Source organism: Equus przewalskii, chromosome 12 (assembly GCF_037783145.1).
Source record: "Equus przewalskii isolate Varuska chromosome 12, EquPr2, whole genome shotgun sequence".
Lineage (NCBI taxonomy): Eukaryota > Metazoa > Chordata > Mammalia > Perissodactyla > Equidae > Equus > Equus przewalskii.
In genome coordinates, this window is record NC_091842.1 from 11,301,345 (window position 1) to 11,317,755 (window position 16,411).

At 49.2% G+C, this 16,411-nt stretch overlaps 1 protein-coding gene and 1 long non-coding RNA gene across 4 annotated transcripts; both read right to left on the bottom strand.

The window, feature by feature from the left end:
• Window positions 1-296: 296 nt before the first annotated feature.
• LOC139074721 (uncharacterized) lies at window positions 297-6,159 on the bottom strand. Its single transcript, XR_011524400.1, has 3 exons — window positions 5,957-6,159; window positions 4,121-4,241; window positions 297-586 (listed from the first exon to the last, which is right to left on the bottom strand). It is a non-coding gene; the product is annotated as an uncharacterized lncRNA (long non-coding RNA).
• Window positions 6,160-8,718: 2,559 nt separating this feature from the next.
• Window positions 8,719-16,366, bottom strand: TBL2 (transducin beta like 2). 3 transcript variants are annotated; one of them, XM_070566427.1, is made up of 7 exons: window positions 16,083-16,366; window positions 14,555-14,685; window positions 14,119-14,303; window positions 13,490-13,641; window positions 13,022-13,148; window positions 12,500-12,652; window positions 8,719-12,266 (listed from the first exon to the last, which is right to left on the bottom strand). In XM_070566427.1, exons 1-7 carry the CDS (start codon window positions 16,210-16,212, stop codon window positions 11,804-11,806), a joined length of 1,341 nt encoding a protein of 446 aa, XP_070422528.1. In that variant the 5' UTR covers window positions 16,213-16,366; the 3' UTR covers window positions 8,719-11,803. The 3 variants fall into 3 exon arrangements, with proteins under 3 accessions (XP_070422528.1, XP_008536527.2, XP_070422529.1); XM_008538305.2 differs by having other exon boundaries at window positions 15,811-16,271; XM_070566428.1 differs by lacking the exon at window positions 16,083-16,366 and adding an exon at window positions 15,672-16,079.
• Between the last annotated feature and the right edge of the window lie 45 nt (window positions 16,367-16,411).

Genomic DNA, 16,411 nt, shown 5'->3' on the forward strand with positions numbered 1-16,411 from the left:
TCAAACAAAACAACACTTCTTGAGTGCCTCTTAGATATAAAGAACTGTGAAACAGCTGAACAAGTTGAGACCAGAAAGGTTAATGAGTTATACAAGGTTGCATATAACCTGTGTGGGGCAGAGCCAAAATAGAACTCAAGTCTTTCCCCTGCTGTAGCTGCCTGTACAGCAGCAAAAGTAAGTACCCCTGAATTGGAAGAGAAGGTGTAAGTAACACGATCACAGTTGGGGTGGGGAACCCAAACACAGGATCTTTTACCTGCTGCAAAATAGGGCCAATAACTGAAACATCAGACTTGTGGCAAGGAAAGAGGTTTACTATAGAAAGGCAGCCAGATGAGGACATGGGAGTCAGAACTCAGATCCTCCTCCTCGAGGGGAAAAAGGCAGGGCCTTTTTGTCTGGGGTTTTAGGTAGGGAAGGGGGAGGATGTGGCCTTGCTGGTTGTCATCTTCCCACCAGTCTGTGTTTGGCCTTGAAGACTGAATTTCTTTTCCTTGACTGTCTGGGTTTTTCTGGTTAGTTTTCCTCTTCAGCCTGCATTTGGCCTTGTGAGGCTGAATCTTGATGTCTGGACCTTGACTTTCTAGGAAAGACAGTTTGCTGTTATACTAAGGACGGACAGAAAGACGTGGTTAGTTTCAAACAACAGTTGATGCTGATGAATATGCACGGCTGAGGTTAGCAAAACTTAACTCAAAGTTTTTGTCCTCTTCTTCTAGCCCAGGGAAGAGTTTTTAACCTCTTCGTTCTCAGTTTCAGGGTAGAGTAAGGTATTAGGGATCATGGTTTAGATATATAGAAATCTGGCTGCCACACCATTTCCAGTCCCCCAGACTCAGGGGTTGTTTAGGAAAAACACTTTGATTTCTTCCTCTAGAGCTTTCAATTCTGATCATCAAATGTGTGGGGTTTTCCCACACCAACCAACTCTCCAACAACAGTGGGATGTCCTACAATTCAATTCGGTTCTGACACTCTCTACCTGGAGTTAGCACATCAGATGCCACAGGTTAAGGGCTCAGTCCTACAAAACTGCCTCTACCCCTACCAGTCCCCATTCGATTCAGAGGCCAATGGAAAGTCGAGGTTGTCAACTGTACTTCTGACTGACTGGCCATAAATCAGAGGATCCCATGACTTCCTCCTTGGGTTTGATTAATTTGCTAGAGCAGCAAACAGAACTCAAGAAAACGGTTTACTTACTAGATTACCAGTTTATTATAAAAAGATGCAACTCAGGAAGAGCCAGATAGAAGAGATGCTCAGGGCAGGGGTCAGGGAAGGGACACAAAGTCCTATGCCCTTTCTGGGTGTACCACCCTCCCAGCACCTCCACATGTTCACCAAACCAGAATCACTCCAAACTCCTTTTGGGATTTTTATGGAGGCTTCATTACATATTCGTGACTAAGCAAATCATTGGCCATTAGGGTTACCTTAATCTCTAGCTGGAGGTTGGGTAGGGTGGGGCTGAAAGTTCCAACCCTCTCATCCTGTGGCTGGTTCCCTTGGCAACCAGCCCCCATCCTGTGGTTATCTGGGGGCTTTCCAAAAATCACCTCATTAACATAAACTCAGGTGTGGTTGAAAGCATCTCGTTATGAATAACAAAAAATACCCATTTCACCTTTATTTTACCTTTGGAGCTATTTCTAGAGCAGCAAACAGAAACCAAATATTATAACAAAAGTTGCCCCTATTGCTCCAATCACTTAGAAAATTACCAGGCAATATGTATGGGACCTGTGAGCCAGGAACCATGGACAAAGACCAAAATCTGTGTTTCTTCTTATAAATCACATCACAAGGATAAATGAAGAGGTGTTCTCTACTAAGTGTATTAGTCAGGATAGGCTAGATTAACTCCCACACATCCCATGGCTTTAACACAATACAAATTTATTTCCTGTTCGCGGTCACAACACAACACTGGGGTCGGGGAGGACCTGCTCCACCTAGTCATTCAGGGGCCCAGGTTCCCTCCATCTGCTGGCTCGTCCATCTAGAGCCTCAGCAATCTCCACTGCATCCTCTGCTCCCAGCTGGCAGAGAAGAGAAGAGAGAGCCTGGAGAACCACAGGAGGGTTTCTAGAAGCAGTCCCAGACTCAACAGACCACTTCCGCACACATGCCAGGACTCAGCACCTGGCCTCTCCTAATCTCAAGTCTAGGCTTGTATCCAGGAGAAAGAGAAGCATGGACACTGATGAGAACTAGCAATCTCTGCCACAGTGGGCAAGTCCCTGGCAGTCCTACTGATGAGGATCAAGGCTGCCCCGGGAAGAGAACCCCAAGATGTCTGCCCTCCATACTCATCTATATCATCTTCTGGGAAGCATAGGACATCCTGACTTGATCTGATCTGATTTTTATCCAAAGTTATAGGGCCACCCAATAACCAGACTCCAGCTGCTCTGATACCATTTTAACGACTTTTTTTTTTTTTAACATGATCTTCCCTTTGTCTTGTAAAGAAATAACTCACATACCTATGCCTTATAAGTTTAGCCCTAACCCTCAACCCATCGCAGCTCTTCACTGCCCGGGGGTCCTGTCTCCATGCTGCAGCTCCTTGCTACCCATGGGTCCTGTCCCCATGTTGCAGCTCTTTACTGCCCATGGGTCCTGTCCCCATGCTGCTCCGTGCTATTCTCTGAATAAAAGAGCACTACTGCCAGACCTTGAGAGTCCAAGAAATCTTTCTTTCGACTGCTCAGCTCACTGAGCCTGCATCACTACCACTCCCAGTGAATGAACATGGGGTTGGGGAAACTTGGGATGCAGCACATCAGGAAGTTCATGTTTGCCCTGAGCTCCAGATCACAAAAGGCTTAAAGACATTCAGGGCAGAGGCCACGTTGTTAGGATGAAAGAAGCACTCAAGGACCAGAGACTACTACAGTCATCAACATTACCTCCAACATCATCAACACCTCTTTCATTTTGGGTTTGTTGTTATGGTTGCTATTTTTCCTGCCTCTGGGCTCCCAAAGCCTCTGAAACACACCTGGGCTGTCAAACCTGCTGGCTCTATGGGGATGGTTTGTGTGCATGCCTGTGTCTCAGACTAAACATCATTTTATAAACTGTTAACGCCAAGGCAGAGGACTTAGCATTCATTTAAGATCTGATTGATTAGCTGGATCCAAGCCTGGCCCCGTGGCCTGGTGGTTAAGTTAGGTGCGCTTTGCTTCAATGGCCAGAGTTTGGTTCCCAGGCACGGAACCATACCACTCATTGACAGCCATGCTGTGGTGGTGACCCACATACAAAATAGAGAAAGATTGGCACAGATGTTAGCTCAGGGCAAATCTTCCTCAGGGGAAAAAAAATCTGATTAGTTGGATCTGAAAGACTTGAGAGAAAGTGAGAAGGGGGACCACTTATTGGACAGAGGGAAAAGAGATGATGCTGTCAGCAAACACCAGGGTGTGGGCTGTTGAATCTTGCAACATCACAATGGCCTCTGGAAGCTTTGTCATTGATGTGGAACAGCCCCCCTGCCCTCTGCTTCCATCAGCTGATTCCCCAGAATCACCACATGGGGAGACAATGATTCTGGGTTGCAAGGATTCCAGGCAGTCTTGGAGAGACCAGGGGAGCAAACAGGTCTGAGGGGTCTGGCAACTGCAGATGCTCCTGCCCCACCCCCACTGCACGGCTGCAAAGGCTTCTCGGTAGCTGCTGCCTTTTCTTGCCCATGTGCAGAGTTCAAATCGTCTGGTTGTGATGAAGATGAGCTGAAGTCCTCAAGGTACTCAGGTGACTGTAGCCTCCAACCCCAGGGTTTGGCGTTTCAGTTCTGAAGCCTTAATGATCTCACTCAGCAGCTGTCAGTCGCTGGGAGGATCATGCTCCAGTGTGTAAACACAGAGGACGGAGAGACCCCAGAAAGTGATGGAATGATTTCTATTGGCAGCACAGTTGCATGGTGGATGGGGTAAGTGGTGGCCATAGTGAGCTCATTCACTGCTGAGCAGTAAGTATACGCGTTCATCATGTTAACCAACAAATACGCAGTGGTGCTGTGTGCTCACTTGTGTGGGTGCACTAGGGATAGAGAGAGGAGCAAGACACACTCCTAAGACTATAAAGTCCCTGCTCTCAAGGGACTTACCTCCGGATGCAAGGTCAGAGGCGGTGTGTGGTAGCACCACAAACAAGCTTCAACTCTATACTCCATCCCAGGGTTGAATTCTTGCTTGCCACTTAACCTCAACAAGCCTCAGTTTTTCCATCTGCAATATGGGAGTAATAATTGCTTCCTCACTAGAGCAGCCATGAAGTGAGTGAGAAAATATATGTCACGAGAGGTTATTATTAGGATTTTCCATATATCATGTGATGATCTTACTGATTTTATAAAAGAAGTACACGTTCATTGTGGAAAACATGGACAACACAGACACAGAACTTTATGCACCTTTTCCCAAGATGTTAGTCTCTGAAACACTTTACTGGGGTAGCTGTAATTATAAAAATATGTCCACATGCAAGACATTATCCAGGGCTTCAAGAATTAGAGAAAGATCAGCAAATGAAGGAGCTGGTGTCCTTGATGCTCCTGAGGGGTTGGGTGCAGGGGTGAGAAGACCCTGCTGCCCCTGGGAAAGTAGTCAGCCTGAGGCAGGGAGAAGGAAGGGAAGAGTCCCTGGGACGGAAGAGCCCCCTGTTAGGATGGGAAGGCCATCTTAATCTGTGTATTGTGTGGTTTAAAAACCTACAAGTCAAGTCTGTTTCTGACCCTCATCTTACAGCAGCCTCAGGTTCTGGGAGTTTAAAGGATGTGCCCGAAACCACAGGCTGGTAAAGGCCTGCTGCCCTTGCATCAGGTGTTGGAAATGGGCGCTTCAGAAGGGAGGTATCCAGAACAAGCACCCAAGTGGGCACCCAGGGATCATGAGGCCCGGCGTAACTGGGGAAGGTTCCAGGGAGGCGGAAGTTCTTTTCTTTGACTGATTGGCCCTCTATCAGGCTGTGAGGATACTGAAATTAGTCAGACATGCCACCTGCCCTCCAGAGAACTGTAGCACAGATAAATGACAGTACAACGTGGGGTAGCGATGGAGGAATGCTAAGGCTCGTGAAAGCGCTGAGGAGCCGTTAAGTAAGTCTGCGGTAATGGGGGAAAGGCAGTTTCCAAAGAGGGACTCCTGAAAGAGCCAAGGTGATGGCCCGTGTGACCAGGGACAAGCGTCGGGGGATTTCTCGGTGCTGAGCAGGGAGTGGAACAGCCCGCTAGAGGCTCCTTGGATGGCTCACCTGCAGTTTCTCCTCTCCTGGGCACAAGCAAGAAAACACTCACCCGTAGGAATAGGAACACAGCCTCAGACAGGGCAGTGGCGTGTGGATAATATTCAAAATCAAGGCTGAACAGCTCAGTGCAGTGGTTCCCAGACTTGGGCATCAGAATCACCTGAGAGCTAATAAAGGCCACAGAGGCCTGGGCCTGTTGAGGCAGGACAGGACCTGTACCCTTGTAGCAATACCCAGGTCCCAGGTGATTGTGGCACCTGCCACAGCTTAAGGACCGTTAAGAACATAGACCCAGACTCTATGGGTTTGAATCTCAGCTCAGCCACACGCCTCTTAAGAAGTGACCTGGGCAATGCTGTTGGTTCCTGATCTGTGATATGGAAATTATAACATAACTATCTCATGGAAATGCTGGATGAAACGAGTTATTATCAGGACAGCACTGGGAACAGTGTCTGCATGATCATGAGTGCTCCGTGTTAGCCACTATTATCAACTCTGTTTGAGCTGTGGGAGAAAGGTGCCATTAAAGAAGAAAAGAAAGTAAAGCAGAAGATTAGAGTATAAAATAGGGTCTTCCATAAGAAGTTTGAGATTTTTACAAAAACAAACAAAAAACCTCCCACTCGATTAGCTGGCATACACTACCAGCCAGTAAGCAGTCTGAGACATTTAAGCATGAAAAGGCTGAGCTCACTTGCTGCAGAGAGGACATCTACGAGGAAGGCAGGAGGAAAAGCTCTATCAGCGTGTCAGAGAGAAAGCTGGCGAGCTCAGCTCCCATGGCTTCCTTCCTAACGTGTCAGATGGATCCCGGGATGCGATGCAGGAATGACCACAGTGTGAACGGTTTCTGCATGGTACCCTGGCTGCAGCTGGTCTCTGGCATACTCGGAAGAACTTGAAGGCGAGAATGGAGAGCCAAGAATCAGGACCCAGATACTGGTTAAGGAAATATACAAGGCTGCTCCCACATATCCAGAACTTTCAGAAGAGCTCTGAGACAACCTGGCCAAACCCCCAGGAACTCACAATAAAATACTGTGTTTAATTTTGGATGTGTTAAGAAGAGCTCAGTATACTGCACTTGAAACTGCAGGGAAAAGATGAAGTGTGGTTAACAGAGAGGTTGACAGGGCTCCACGTGGGAAGAGGACTTCTGGAGAGAGCTGTCCTGGCCCTTCTCCTGCCATGCCTCTTTCCATGAGGCACAGAGTTTGCAGGACCAAGGAAATGTGACACCCAGAGCTTGTGTCCCCACCTCACCCACCAGACCACAGTCCAGGTACCCACGACCCTGGAATCCCTGTCCAGATTCAAACCTGCTTCCAGAGCCTCTATGAGCCTCTCCCTAGGTCCATTCTCACAGAGGTGATGCCACCATGGTGCACACCCTAAGGCCCGAGTGGTGGGCAGCCAAAGGGTGGTGGTTTGCAAGGATGTGATGGCACTTGGAGGTGTGGGCTGGAGTGTCCCTCGCAATGTGGGAAAGAATGAGGAGGGAAGAGAAGTGGAGCCATGGGATGGCCTGCTTTGACACCGTATTGTGGCACAGACCTGAGTCTGAGAATTCTAAATTCGAACTTGGCCTTCCTGGATGTTCTGTCAAGATAGGAGGGTAGAACACATTTGAGCTCAGCTTGATTTATAACTTTTAAATATCAAGACATGGCATGTGGGCCTCCATCTGTAGTCTTGCCTCTGGCTTTACAAATGTCAGAGATGGGCCTAGTGGTTAAAGGCATGTGCTTTAGCACCAGATAGGCATAAACCTAAATATCTGGGCATGCCGGTTATTGGTTATGTGCCTTGGGCCATTTACTTGGACTCTCTAATAATACTGATGTTAACGTTCTTTCGGTTGCAGGAATATCCCAATGCAAATGGACTTAATCAGAAACAGGAATTCATTGGCTCTTATAACTGACAAGTCCAATGGTGGAAACCTCAGGAGTGTCTGGATCCAGCAGTGTAAACAGCATCCTTAGCAAGTAGTCTCTTTACATCTCTGGCCCTGCTTTCCCATGTTGGCTTCATTTTCAGGCAAGACCGCACATAGTAACAAGCTTACATCCTACTTACTAAGCAATCCCAGCAGAAAATTAAAGAGATTTTCACTTTCCTAAAGTCCTAGGAAAGTCCAGGGATCTGCTGATTGAATGTCCAGGAGGGTCTGGGTCTATCCTCTTTACATCACATGGATTAAGAGTTGGGGAAGTGTAGTTCACCAAATAAAAACAAAGATGTGGTTACTGGGAGAATGGCTGAGGCAGAGACACCAGTGAATTGGTAGGGATTAAATAAACACTCAGCACTCAATGTTGGCTGCTATTAATGTGATCAAGAAAATCCAAATGGACTCAAACTGGAGGATGGATACTGAATAGAAAGCAAGTGGAAACTGCACTTATTTTCCAAGTGCCCTGAATTCTGAATCAGAGCTGGAAGCTTGAAGAAATGAAGATTTGGAAATGCAGTCACAATCTCAGAAGACATTCAGAGGTTTGTATGAATCATGCTTTCAGCAGCTGTGGCTGGCTCTGCACTGCCAACTAGTGCCCATCAGTGGGACTCAGTCTTAAGAGCTGTGTGCTGAAACCAAGCCATGCTCACTGGAAGGCCTATATTTCTGGAATTTTGTGGAGGAGTATATGAATCTCCAAATTGTTAAGTTTCTAGACATGTGGCTAATTGGGGGCAATGTTGGGTCTATCTAATGCTATATGAAATAACCTACCATCACTGATAACTCATCACAGTACTATGTGCTTCCTTCCTACTTACCTCCTATAATTTCCCATTATAGAACAATCTTTTACATACGATATTCTTATTACCTTGATGGAAACTGACTATCAATAGGTCTCTAAATGTACTTTCATGGCTTATATTTTCTTTCTTTTTTTAGTAAGGAAGATTGGCCCTCAGCTAACATCTGTTGCCAATGTTCCTCTTTTTGCTTGAGGAAGATTGTCCCTGAGCTAACATCTGTGCCAATCTTCCTCTATTTTTTGTATGTGGGACGCTGCCAAAGCATGGCTTGATGAGCAGTATGTAGGTCCATGTCTGGGATATGAACCTGCCAATCCCGGGCCACTGAAGTGGAGCCTGCCAAACAACCACTATGCCACCAGGCCAGCCCCTATTTTTTCTTTTCTTTCCTTTTTTTTTTTCTTTTGAGGAAGATTAGCCCTGAGCTAACATCCACTGCCAATCCTCCTCTTTTTGCTGAGGAAGACTGGCCCTGAGCTAACATCCATGCCCACCTTCCTCTACTTTATATGTGGGACTCCTACCACAGCATGGCTTGACAAGTGCTGTATACGTCCATACCTGGGATTCGAACCAGTTAACCGTGGGCTGCCGAAGCAGAACATGCAAACTTAACCACTGTGCCACCAGGCGGGACCCTATTTTTTCTATTTTTGATGACTGGTAAAAATAGGCTATATACCGCCATTTTTAATATTTCTCAACTTTTATTTTGAAAAATTTCAAATCCACAGACGTTGAAACAGTAATATTAAAATATTAATGCTGCCTTCACTCACAAGGATTTCTGATCAAAATCTACGGCAGCCTCAGCTCTATGTTAATACCCAGGTGCCTTCTCCTTGCTTACAAGAGCAGCAGCCTCGTCTTTAGTGAGAGGAGCTCTGTCCTCAGGAAGTCTCCATAATGACTTCTCTGTAGTGCTTTCACTGAGCTCATTAGAAACTCACAGCCCCGCAAGGTACACAGGGCAGGATTTATTCCCATTTTACAGTTGAGGAAGCAAACTCAGAGAGGTCAAGTGATCTGCTCAAGGTCTCAAGCGAGTAATGACCCAGCTGAAACTGAAACTGAAGACTTCTGACTCCAGTAACTCAACCTTCTCTGGGCACTTGCTCTCCTGGATCTACAGCGAGAGTAAAGCCAGAGCCAAGCAGATAGGCAAAGAAGTGTTTGAGTCTCATAATCTGACAACCAGAAAGCAAATATTCACCAGGAGCCATACACATAGCATTACCAATCAGAAGCCTCTTACCAGGAACATAAAACCACAGTGCAAACCGGGAGTGGGAGGATACACAGAGGGCACTGAAACGTCTGTCGGCTGCCCCTGGTTTGAGTTCAACACTTACTGAGTGCTTACTCTGTCCCAGGTACTGTGCTTGGGATACGGAGCAAGTCAGACAGACAAGCATTCTATTCTTATGGAGCTCACATTCCAGTGGGTTAATGAACAATCCAGAAGCCGCCAAGGAGAGACTGGTGGGCTGCATCTGGCCCACATTAGTGTTGTTTGGTCAACACGGTGCTTAATTTTTTCCTTTTATAATTGCCAACTCCTAGCTTCTCTCAACTGGCAACTTGTGCAGGATTCCTTAATAGTAAGTAGCGGCCACTCCTGCCCCTTACCCAGGACACACGCCCCCCCAGAGATCACTTCAGTCCCATTTCCTACTGTCTTATATCGGACAACTGTGGCCCAATTCATGCATTTACATTACCCACTTGATATCCACAGCATTTAAGCTGAAACCCCTGAAGCAAACAAATATCCAAACAAGATCATTTCAGCTAGCATTAAGTAGTACAAAATAAATAAAGCAAGCTAACGTGATGGATGTGATATGATTGGTGGAAAGGGCTACTTCAGACTGGGTAGTCAGGGAGGGCCTCTCTGAAGTCTAACTGAAACTGAGAACTGAATTATGACATGCACGACAAGTCTGCCAACCTAAAAGCAAAATGCTTCCAGGCAGAGGGAACAGCATGGGCACAAGTCCCCCTTGAGGCTGGAAATAACTTGGCTTGGTTGAGGAACAGCAAGGTTGGGGTGGCTGGGAGAGCAGTAACAAGATTACAGAGTAAGGAAGAAGCCAGATTACACAGCCCTTGAAGGCCATGGTGAGAATTTTGGATTTTATTCTAAGTGTGATGAGAAGCCTTTGAAGGGTGTGGGACCACTATAATCTGATTTATATTTTCAAATGGTCACTCTGCTATGTAGAAAAGTGATTTAATGAGGCACGAGAGGAAGCAGAGAGCCCAAGAAGCTATGTTATAGCAACCCAGTAGGTGCTAGTGGCTAGGACCAGGCTGGTAACAGAGAGATGGAGAGAAGTAGCAGATTCAGGATATAATCTGGACTATAACCAGAAGAATTTTCTGATGGGGTGGACAGTAGTAGTGGCAGTGGGGCGGAGGGAGTAATGAAAAGGGAGTAATTAAGGAGAACTCCAAGGTTGTGGCTTGTTCAAACCACAATTTATGAGTTGGAGGCAACTAGGAGAAGTCCCAGTTTTAGGGAGAGGGAATAAGAATTTGATTTTGGATGACTAAATTTTGCCTAGACTCAATCAAGTCTTCCTAGATCCCTCATTTCCTTCACCTCCCACATCCAAGCAGTCCTCATATCCAGAAGTTCAGACTTCTAAATACCTAATCTCTTATCAAACCTGTCCCTTCAACTTCAAACCCATTGCCTCTGTCCTGATTTAGACCCCTCCCTTGCCCTGACTTTGGCGACAGCCTTCTACAGCTATGAGTAAGTGAAGAGAAATCACTTAACAGACACGTGTCCCTCTCTCCCACCAGCCACCTCTGATGGTAGAGATCACGTCTTCTTCATATCACTCTCCGGTGCCTAGTGCAGTCATGGGCACAGAACAGGCACTCAAATGTTTGAGGAGCTGAAGACAGGATATAACTCTTGGAAGAGAGCAGCCCCATCTTCAGGTTCTATGATTGCTCCACACAACTTAAAGCAGAACCAGATACGAAATGCATGATCAAGTTCCAGAAACTTCACCTTCTCAAGGCATGTGTTTCTAATTTAGTTTCAAACTACACTGTGTGAGACCCATTTTCACCCAGTAGTTAATAAATGATAGTGGACAACAGATAACATGTATTACTACTCTTTTCCACTTGTCTTCCAGATCTAGGGACTGTATACTCTCTTACCCTGATAACATCTTTGTAAGGAGGTCAAGAGAGGATTATTCTCCATTTTACAAATAAGAAAACTGAGGCACTGAATGAAATCCCTTAATTACTTTGTGATGGAGTTAGGAGCTTTGCCTGGCTTAAGTCTAGCCTTTCCCTGACACTATCCCGCAGTCCTGTAATTGGAAGATAGCCCAGTTCCCATCCCTGCAGAAGCGCTGGTCAGTACTCAAGTGTTCCTTATGGTTTGCCTCCACTACTACAAACTTCTTTGGGTACCAGGGTGTGTGTTGCCACAAGGTCAGAGACCACATTCTCTCTCTCTTCTACGTACCACTCTCCTCAGCGCCTGGTGAAGACAGATTCCACCTCTTGGGCCCGGGACAAAAAGAAGCACCTTGGTCATTAGCCTGGGAGGTCTAGCAAGGCCAGGAGTCACAACCAGCAAGAAGAGAGATCTAAGTAGGCAAGAACAGTTTCAACGGGAAAAAGGAGAGAGGGGCCACCATTAAGAAAATCAGGATACTCTTTTCAAAAGGTTTCCAGTTGGGGAGCACCTGGGAAGAAAAGTGGCAGCAGGCAAGATCCTTCCTGCCACACCCTCCCAGAGTCATTTCTTCAAGACACCCAGGCTCTTCAGGGCCTCTTGGGCCTGGCTCAGCTGCTGCTGCAGCCTCTGGCGGGTGCTCTCGTTGGACGCCCGCTTCAGGAGGCCCTGCATTTCCTCCACCACCGCCCGGTGGCCGGGGGTGTTGTGGAAGAGCCGCACTGCCCGGTCCCCACAGGAGGCCAGGAGCCGGCCAGTGACGTCAAAGGACAGGCCAGCGACGCACTCCCCATGGACCTGCTCAAAGTGCTCCTCCTCCTCACCCCGCCGGGTGTTGTAGAGATGAATACTGCTGCCACTGGCCAAGGCCAAGACCTGGGCGTCAGGGGACAGTGCCAGGCGGCATGGCATGGTGCTTGCCTCTTCAAAGCGGCCTGTCCTCAGCAAGTAGGGGTCCTGCTGCTTCTTGTATTCCACGTCTGTGTCCCACAGTTTCCATGTGCCATCCTTGGAGACAGAGGCCATCCTGCAGCGTGGAAAATCATGGCTCTAGGCCCAATACACCCTGGAAGGGAGGGTGCTGGGACAGCACTAGGGGCTCCAGCTAGGAAGCCAGCTCCACTGCTGTGTCTACTTCCTGCTGAGGGCTGGCCACCCCACCCACTTCAGAGCTGCCAAAGAGACAGGCAGAAGGACCCAGGGTGCCAAGAGGGGCTGAGGGCCAGGAATCAGGTAAGAAGTCAGAGAGGATTCACTCACCTCCGGGAATCATTGGAGAAAGCGAAGAAGAGGACAGCTGCTGAGTGGCCTTTCAGTTCAAAAGCTCGCACAACCTCTTGGAAGTCCCCTTTTTTGCCAAAGCAGACTTCCCAAACTTTTACATCCGGAGTGAAGCCACATGAGGCCACAAACCTGCCATACAACCCAGGTTCCTTTGAAACTTAATTTTAAAGGCAGCTTGTTCCTGCAAACCCACTAAACCTCTTTCCTGAGAAAGTTAATAATCTTATATCTAAATGACACTGTATCTTTTAAAAGTGCTTTTATACACAACCTCAGTTCATCCTCACAGCCATGCTATAAGATACGCAGTACCCCCAAGCCCCCAGCCCAACCTTTTAAAAACAACAGATGAAGAAATAGAGACTAAGGACTTGAACCCAGGTGTCCCGATTGCACATTATATGCTCTTTCCACTACATGAAGCTAGCTCTCCGCTCTGCCTCTGGCCCCCAGCCCCAACCTTCGCCCGTCCCAGATGCCAAATCTCTCCTTCCTCACCTGCTACAAGGGGATATAGCAGCATGTATATTGTTCATCTGGTTGGTGTTGATGGTAGACAACACTTGACCTTTCAGATTCCAGATGAGGATAGTCGTGTCACTGGAAGCAGTCATGATGAACTTCCCTGAGTGGGGAGGGGAGTGACAGGAGCTGAGGTCAATGACCTGACCAACTGTCATTCTCCAAGGAGACGCTTATGAAGGCCTCTGCTGTCCAAAGTATGCATGCTCCCCTCCAAGGCCAAGGGTCACCACAGATGAGGACTTTGCTGAAGACTGTGGCTCTTACCTGCTTCCCCTGGGGACTTGCTGTGGCTCCTAGGACTCCAGGGGAGCCCAGAGGCAGACCCCCTTTGCCATACTGAGGCTAGGCATAACTCTCAGGCAGCATGAACTCATTCAGCAAATATAACTGAGGCAGTTCTCTCTTGCCTTGGGCGAGCTGCACCCTCTCAATGCCTCTCACCTGTGTCAGCAATGGCGATGTTGATGATGGGTGCCTTGTGCTTTTTAGGAAAGTCCTCTGGGGTGGCCGTGAAGGTATAGCCCCCATCCTCTCGCTTGGTCATCTTGAAGACACGGAGGGTGTCTCCATTGGCCAGCCAGACAATGAAGGCTCTAGGGACAGGGAGCGGACAAGTCACTCATTTGGACACGGAGGCCTGTGTGTGCCAGGGCCTATGCAAGGCTCTGAGGAAAACCAAACCTCCCTTCACGCCTTACAGTCCAACCTCAGAACTTAACCCCTGGGTTCAAAATCTCTTAGAACTATCAGAAGATAGTTCTCATAGCTTTGGCTCCTTTGGTTTCTCTCTAGGGTTTAGAAAACCATTATGGCTCCCAAGACTAATCTGGGACCCAGACTTTGGTACTTCCCAGGTGGGAACAGATCTTTCCTTCTCTGCTTCCTTGCTGTGTAGCTGCTTAGCCCTTCAGGAAGCCCCGGGCAGTGCTTAGGCCATCTGGATGCTCTCTTTCTGCCACTCCAAGGGAGACTCTGGGTACCCCCACTCACTATCCCAAACCAGGAATGGGAAAGACATAAGCCTGGAGCTGGGCTTCTGCAGGCAAACCTGAGGCTCCATCCTGTCCCACCTGCAGTCAGGGCTGAAGCGCACCAAAGTGGCATGGTCCAGCTCCACATTGGCTCTCATGCTACGGTGCTCCCGCTGCAGGAAGTCCTTGGTGCTCCAGATGCGGACAGTGCGGTCATCTGCACAGGTGGCCAGGTACTTGCCATTGCTGCTAAAGTCCATGCAAGATATGTTCCCACTGTGGCTCTAGGGGAGGGGTTGCAGGAAGTGTGAACAGGGACCCCTTGGCTAGATGGGGAAGCCCAACCTGCAGCCATGACTCTGGGACCCTGCTGCCTGGATTAACAGCAAGCTGCTGATGGGATGTGATGAGAAGAGACAGTATGAGGCATCCCCACTGATTTTGGTCAGAAGCAGAGGGGTCTGTAACATGCACAGAATGCTACAAAGGAAAAGTCTGCAGGGGTGTGAGTGTTTGTGCATGGGTACCCATGTACCTTCAGTGCCGCAGCCAAGAGGCGATGGGTGAAGTTGTGTTGTTGAGGTTTCTCCTTGCGAATTCGCTGATGCTGTTTCTGCTTCTTGGATCTCGAGGACTTGTCAAGGGGAAGTCCATTTGCTTTTTGGCCTATAAAGAAAGGCCATGTCAACCATCCATTCACTCAATCAACAAGCATTTACTGATCACCTTTGATTGGCCAGGCATTGAGTGGAGCAGCAAGAAATGACAAGATGTGGCCCATCCTCGAGAAGACAGTGATGTGGGCAAAAACAGAGGCTTTGGAATCAGACCTGGGCTTGGATTGTGTCTCTACCACTGAGTGATCCTAAGGAAGCTGCATGCTGTTAGTCCATATAGAACCTTGATGCACACTAGAAAAGGCAGCATGTCTGGGCTGGGGCAGCTCAGTGGGTACATGGCATGGCCAGGGGAGTAGAGATCCTTGGCCAGTCATCCCTACGTAGGGAATAATGTGCACAACCCAATCTGGTGGCCCTGGCCATGCGTAAGTTACTTAATTGCTCTGGGTCTTGGTTTCCTTAAAGAGAAGTTGGGAGAATTGAATGAGATAATATACACAAAAATGACAAGCAGAGTACCAGCACAAGTATTCAAGGCTCAAAGGAATCCCAGAGAATTCAGGACCAAGAGGTAGTCAACATGTTGAGCACCTAGCCTGTGCCAGGAATAGTGCCTGTCACTTTTGCATAAGATAGCTCACTTAAGTGAGAATCAGGCCAGGCACAAAGTCGGCATGTGTTAGATGGCTGCAGATGCTCCCCAATTCCTACAGGAAAACAACTCCTGCGCCCCCCACATAAAGATGGCCACAACCTGCCCTCTGCCTACCTGTCCAGCCCTCTCTGCTGAGCTCCCTCCTCTGCTCTCACCCTGGAGTCACACCACGTGCTGTCTCAGGGCTCCCTGCCTTCCCTGCCAGCAGCGTTCTTCCCTCCTCGGCCTCCGGGGAAACTCCCACACATCCTTCCTCAGGACCCCATCTCACATGTTCCCGACTCTTAGTGAAGATTTCCTGACCTGCCACCGTTGGGTTTCCCGTTTCAGGTACTGACCTCTTCTATGAACCCTCTTACGCTCTACCTTTCCCTTACACTTTTAGATGCTCCTCTCCTTCCCCGACAGTGGACTCCCTAAAGGAAAAGACCTCAAAGCCCACGGAGGTGGCCGCATGTCGGGGAGCTAGTCCGAGCGCCCATGAATGAACGCCCCCCTTTTTCATGAAGTAACGACCTAGCAGTGCGCTTGCGAGTTCGCAGGGCCCACGCAGGGCCCGGGCAGAGGCCGGGGCTCGGCCACCGACAGCGGCAGCGCGGGACGCCGCTTCCCACTGGGCCTCCGGACGGCGCGCGACCAGCCCGCGAGGCGGCACGTCGTCCCGGGAAGCGAAGCTCCTTTCACCCGAGGAGAAACTGAGCGGTCCCCGGCACCCTCGCAGGTCGGACCACCCCGGAGGCGGGAGCGCGGTCCCCGCGGCGGCCCCTCCCCGCTCCCGCCCCACTGACCCGCCGACCCGCCGCATGTCTCCTCCTCCGCGCGCAGCCATCCCCGCGCTACCGCGGCCGTCGCCATCAGGGCCAGCAACCCGAGCAAGAGCGACAGCCCCATCAGCTCCGGGATCTGCGGCAGCTCCATGTTGGCGGGGCCTCTGCCACCTCAGCCTCTGCCTACGCGGGCGCCTGCACGCCTCCGCGGGGCCGCGCACGCACGCGGGGCGAGGCCTGGCCGTTGGAGCGTCTCGGGGGCGGGGCCTGGCCGTTGAAGCGTCTCGGGGGCGGGGCCTGACCTTAGGAGGGTCTCGGGGGCGGGGCCCGGCCTTAGGAGCGCCTCGGGG